The sequence below is a fragment of the Balaenoptera physalus genome, assembly GCF_965194825.1.
Source record: "Balaenoptera physalus genome assembly, chromosome: 7".
Taxonomy (NCBI): Eukaryota; Metazoa; Chordata; class Mammalia; order Artiodactyla; family Balaenopteridae; genus Balaenoptera; species Balaenoptera physalus.
The window spans coordinates 20,914,597-20,921,082 of NC_138886.1; the positions used below are offsets into that span (position 1 = coordinate 20,914,597).

Consider the following 6,486-nt stretch of genomic DNA (forward strand, 5'->3'; position numbering starts at 1 on the left):
GGACAGGAATAAAGATGCATAGAGAATGGACTTGAGGACACGGGGAGGGGGAAGGGTAAGCTGGGATGAAGTGAGAGAGTGGCATGGACATATATACACTACCAAATGTAAAACAGATAGTGGGAAGCAACTGCATCACACAGGGAGATCAGCTCGGTGCTTTGTGACCACCTAGAGGAGTGGGATAGGGAGAGTGGGAGGGAGACGCAAGAGGGAGGGGATATGGGGATATATGTATACATATAGCTGATTCACTTTGTTATACAGCAGAAACTAACACAAATTGTAAAGCAATTATACTCCAATAAAGATGTTAAAAAAATAAATTAAAAAAAAAAAAAGAAGTGAGTTACTAAGTCCAGCCCACACTCAAGGGGTGCAGAATAAGCTCTACTTCCTGAAGGGAAGCGTGTCAAAGAATTTATGGGGATATATTAAACGCATCATAGTACCCAATCAACTGCCTTTCCTTTATATTTTGCTAAAAGCTACTGGGTCTCTGAATGCTTAAAGAGCTTCATTTCAACCTATAAAGGTCAAAAGAATATTAATTTTGAGTACCAAATACTGTGCTTCTACCTCTCCAGTGAACTTGGATGGAAAGAAAATGGGTACTGCATCCTGCTCATTCTTCAGAGGCTGAAGACAATGGGCTGGGCCGAAGTTCTTGGTTTTTATAAATTAATTGTGATATAATGTATATAATAAAGTGTTCAAATATTAATTACACAGCTGATGCATTTTTTCATATGTATACATCTACCTGACCACTACTCAGATCAAGATACTGAACATTTCCAGCACCCCAGCAGGCTCCCTTGAACCGCCCCCTTACCATTTACCTACCTCCTCAGAGATAACAACTTGTGGTTCTATCACCATAAATTAATTCTGTTCTTGACCTTCATGTAAGTGTAATCACACAGTATGTAAGGTTTTTTTTTTTTGTCTAGCATATTTCATTTAACGTAATATCTGTGAAATGCATTCATGTTATTGCATGTGACAGTAGTTTGTTGCTCCTTATTGTTGTATTGTATTCTGTTTAATGAGTATACAATAATTCTTCAATTTATCCAGTCTACTGTTGATGGTCATTTGGGTTGTTTCAGATTTTGGCAATTATGAATAAAGTGCTTATTAACATTTTTATACATATCTTCTGGTAGAAATAAACATATCATTTCTATTGGGTATATACAGAGGAGTGGAATTTCTGGGTCATAGGGCATATGTATATTTAGCTTTAGTAGATACTACCAGTTTTCCAAAGAGATTATACCAATTTATATTATACTAGCAATGTAGTAGAGTTCCATCAACCTTTAGTAATGTCCGTCTTTTAAATTTTAGCCATTCTGGTACATATGTAATGGATGTGAGTTCTAGGTTGGTTAGTTTATCCACTAACACCCAAGTCCTATATTATTTCCCATAAACAAGGTATCAGTCTCTGAATTCAGATGTAATCTTCTTGTTTAAGCAAGGAGAACCATGGGTGGAGGAGGGAGAAATGTCAAATTGGGCCTATTCAGGTAAGTTGAGAACCTGGCAAATGGGAGGCAGGGAAGGAAGATTCATATTGATTAGTGATATGTTTGTCTTTGAAGTATTTTTTAGGAAATTATTCTTGAAGGCCATAGATGTTTACAAATGGCTGAAAATAATTGATATGGGTTTGTGGAATACCTAAATGACACTGCTACATATCAAACACCCACATAATCCTTTTCCTTTAGTTGACTTTTAGAGAAATAGGTAATCCTCCTACCTATACTCTGAATCTTATGTAGCCCACATATTTAGGACACTTCTTAATTAGTTAGCATCTCTTTGACTAATATCTTTAGCACTCCATTCTCCCAAAGTGGGCTTATACTCCTCTCCTCATGCACTCAGGCATTCTTAGGTATGCTCTCTTTCAAAGTAACTTACCAAATGATATTCATATTCTTTCTAATTACCTTCTGTTTTTCTCACCTTTCAGTGTGAAGTGTCTTGGAGTTATAATCTTTTGTTTGTTTCTTAAAAAAATTCTTTAGGGTCTCCAGTAATAGAAATATTATTCCTTCTTTTCCTGTCTTCCTTTTCCACTGCATTCTCTATGACCATTTTAATCTGATTCTTTATGTCATTTTTATTATCTTGGTTGTTTTCTTTCCTTTAGTCAGTGCCAGTTATTAAATTTGTATTTCCCTTCTTTTCTTCCTGACCACACCTTGTAATTTAATATTCCATTTTTTTTCCTGAGTTCAATCAATTCTTTTTCATTTCTCCCTGTTTTTTGTTCATTTTGGTTTTTATCTTTTGAAGTTCTGACTCATGGTGGTTTTCCATGTCCTGATATGCTTGTTTGAGTATATTTAATTCTGCCTGGAGTTCAAACAAAATTTTCTTCTGTTTCATGGCAAGTTTTTGAAGGGGACAATTTCCTCTGTTTATTTCTGCACAAATTCATTTCCTGATTTTATGTAATAGTTCTCTATGGGCTTTACTTTTTCTTTTCATTTTAACATATCACAGTGTTTTTATAAGATTTCTAATTTTATGGATCCCTTTTCTGTTAATATAGCAAAGTTCAGGGACTTGAGCAGAGTCCTTTCTTCTTCTCTCCCTCCCTCCCTTCCTTCCTTCCTTTCTGTGATTAAGGAGGAGTTTTGAGTTTTCTGGTTTTGTGGTTCTCTTTTGTCTTCCAGGACCCTAAATTTCCTCTTTTTTTTCTTTTCCCCATTGCCACCACCCAGTTACCAGAGGGTACTTCTTCCTTCTTTTTTGCTTTTTGTCTCCCTTTGAAACTGCCTATTCTTCTGAGGACTGTCCCCTTTATATAAAGCCTATCTTATCTTGTGCCTTTTTAATGTCATCTGACCCTTTAAGATGCATGTACTTTGACATCCTCTCCCTGTAGTTGTGCTCTAATCTGCCTGGTTACATATAAAACATTTTTATATTTACTGTGAGTTTAATCTTTCTGCTGGTCACATCAACTCACTCTCAGTCCCCTTTGCTAGCATGCTTCCTCTGTCTTCCTGAAGTTATTTTTTGGTCTGCCTTTATTCCTCACAGAGCCTTGTGATGGAGTAGAGATGGGGCAGAAGTGTGTGGGGCTGTGTGGGACCATGACACTGAGCTCATCAACTCTGCTTTTTCCATTGCTCTCCTGCTCACTTCTTTTTATGTCTGTTCCTTCTTCTGTCTTTGGGTTTTAATATCATATTCTTAAATTTCAAAGCTGAACATACTCATTATCAGATTTCTGTCTATTTCCATTAAAATGAAGACCTTTATTTTTTGTTTTTGTGTTTTGTGTTCCTCAAAGCTCGAGAGAGAAATAACATTATTTACACTTGGGTTTTCTCTTAGAGTTTGAAATTAGACCCAAAATGAAAGAATTAGCTCCACAGAAGAGCATTTCTGAAGAAGTAATACTCCATAACATGACAGTATACTCAATTTTTGAAGACTGGAAACTTGAAGATGAGATAAATTACCAGGAAAACCAAGACAAGCTTTTGAATCAAGTTACATTTATTAACAATAAGTCACTGACTGAGGAGATAGACCAAGAATATAATGCACTGTGGAAAGTAGTTCATCTGAACAGAACATCTGATGAACACATCAGAGCCTTCATACATAAGTCTCACCTCTCTGCACAACCAAAATTTCTAACAAGTGAAAAATATAAATGTATTCAGTGTGGGAAAGCCTTCAGTGGAAAGTCAGGACTTATCGTACATCAGAGAATTCATACCGGGGAAAAACCATACAAATGTAATGACTGTGAAAAAGCCTTTATTCAGAAGTCACAGCTCACTGTACATCAGAGAACTCATACAGGAGAGAAGCCCTATGAATGTAGTGAATGTGGAAAAGCATTCATCCAGAAGTCAAACCTCATTATTCATCAGAGGATTCACACAGGGGAGAAACCCTATGAATGCAATGAATGTGGGAAGGCTTTCATCAAGAAGTCAGCTCTTAGTGTTCATCAAAGAGCTCATACGGGGGAGAAACCATATGAATGTGGAAAAGCCTTTATCTGGCGGTCACAGCTCATTGTACATCAGAGAATTCATACTGGGGAGAAACCCCATAGATGTAATGAGTGTGGAAAAGCCTTCAACAGAAAGTCAGAACTAAGTGTGCATCACAGAATTCATACTGGAGAGAAACCCTTTGAATGTAATGAATGTAAAAAAGCCTTCATTCAGAAGTCAGATCTCATTGTACATCAGAGAACTCACACTGGGGACAAAAGATATCAATGCAATGAATGTGGGAAAGCCTTCATCCGGAGTTCACAGTTCATTGAACATCAGAGAATTCATACTGGGGAGAAACCTTATGAATGTAGTGAATGCAGAAAAGCTTTTATCCAGAAATCACAACTCATTGTGCATCAGAGAATCCATACTGGGACAAAACCATATGAATGCACTGAGTGTGGAAAAGCCTTTAGCAAGAAGTCACACCTTACTGTACATCATAGAATACATACTGGAGAAAAACCCTATGAATGCAGTGATTGTAGAAAAGCTTTCAGCAAGAAATCTACTCTCATTGTTCATCAGAGAATTCATATTGAACAGAAACAGTTTTAATGGAGTGAGAAAACTTTAATTCAGTGATCAAAATTTCATTACACTTCATAGAATTCATATAGGTTAGAAACTCTATAAATGTACTAAACATGGGAAGCTTCAACAATAGTTCCAGAACTATTAAGCATCAGAAGATTCATACTAAGAAGAACTTTGAAAAATCATGTTTCCCAAAAACAACATATATATTGGACATCTTGGTTGAGATCTAAAAGTTTTTTTAAGTGTACTAGAAAAATCTCAATTACACATGATTGACTTGTTCACTGTGAAGTACACATTTTTTTTAATGAGTAAGTAAATTGATTTATCATGACAATAAAGTGACAATGATATGTAATCATTCTGCAAGTGATCTAAGAATGGCATTTAAACCCAAATTATCTGTTGGTTGGAAGTGAATATGGATATTTACACCTGCCTTGCTTTTTCACACTAAAACAGGGGTCCCCAATTTTTTTGGCCAGTTTCGTGGAAGACAATTTTTCCATGGACCGGGGGCGGGGGGGATGGTTTCAGGATGATTCAAGCACATTACATTTATTGTGCACTTTATTTCTATTATTATTACATTGTAATATATAATGAAATAATTATAGAACTCACCAGAATGCAGAATCAGTGGGAGTCCTGAGCTTGTTTTCACTTGCCACTCACTGATAGGGTTTTGATATGAGTCTACAAGCAGTGGATTATTATGGTCTGTGTGCAGTCAAACCTCTCTGCTAATGATAATCTGTATTTGCAGCTGCTCCCCAGTGCTAGCATCACCGCCTCAGCTCCACCTCAGATCATCAGGCATTAGATTCTCATAAGGAGCACGCAACCTAGATTCCTTGCATGCACAGTTCACAGTAGGGTTGACGCTCCTATGAGAATCTAATGCCGCTGCTGATCTGACAGGAGGCGGAGCTCAGGCAGTAATGCAGGTGATGGAGTGAGGCTGTAAATACAGATGAAGCTTCACTCACTCCCCCGCCCCTCACCTCTTGCTGTGTGGCCCCCGTTCCTAACAGGCCATGGACTGGGTACCTATATCCTGTCCCTACATTATGTTGAATTAATTAACAAGAAACATGCATTTTAAAGGGATTATTAGATTCCGTGTTCTTATATGTAAGAGCTGTCGGAAGATACTATATATTTTTTGAGATATTTGTTCAGGGATATCTGTTTTGCTGCCCTGTAAATTTCCTCATGACCAGCCTAAACATTAAAAATTTTACTATTATTTTCTAGTTCATTTGAAAAAAAATTCTTTGTTTTGTTGAGTTGTCATTTTATTATCACAAATAACTTTTCTTACAAATCCAGTCATTATCCAAGGCATGCTTTCCTTTTAGAAACACAATAACCTAACCTTATATAAGTATTCATTGTCAAGTAATATTATGAAAAGAGGGATTGATATCTAAAAACCTTTTAAAACTTTTCTTGAATGAAGGTGAAGCTGATATATGAAGCTGATATACCGTGTTGAACTTGATCCTAAATTTTTTTATATCAAATACTTCTTTCTTAGATTTTTAAAGGAAAAATAATTCCTTAAAATTGAAATTAGTGAATAACAACCATGATTATTAATTTTTTTTTATTAACATATTTCCATACATATTTCCATACAAATACAAATATAAGATTTTTAGAAATTTCATGTAATGTCTGAAACATTTATATTAACATATTTCCATACATATTTCCATACAAATACAAATATAAGATTTTTAGGAATTTCATGTAATGTCTGAAACATTTATATTAACATATTTCCATACAAATAACCCAATGAAAGTTTAGTATTAGTTGTTTTGTTTGTTTTTTTATACTGCAGGTTCTTATTAGGCATCAATTTTATACATATCAGTGTATACATGTCAATCCC

At 35.6% G+C, this 6,486-nt stretch overlaps 1 protein-coding gene across 7 annotated transcripts in view; it reads left to right on the plus strand.

Moving 5' to 3' along the window:
- LOC309664158 (uncharacterized protein) overlaps nucleotides 1–6,185 on the plus strand; it is a 28,593-nt gene extending 22,408 nt beyond the window's left edge. For 6 of the 7 annotated variants that reach the window (XM_082469195.1, XM_082469193.1, XM_082469197.1 and 3 more), the window contains one exon: nucleotides 3,364–6,185. In XM_082469195.1, the coding sequence (XP_082325321.1) occupies nucleotides 3,364–4,604 (1,241 nt within the window). In that variant the 3' untranslated portion in view covers nucleotides 4,605–6,185. Of the gene's footprint in view, nucleotides 1–1,483; nucleotides 1,536–3,363 lie in introns of all 7 variants that reach the window. The other variant, XM_082469199.1, reaches the window with a different exon arrangement.
- The last annotated feature ends 301 nt before the right edge of the window (nucleotides 6,186–6,486 follow it).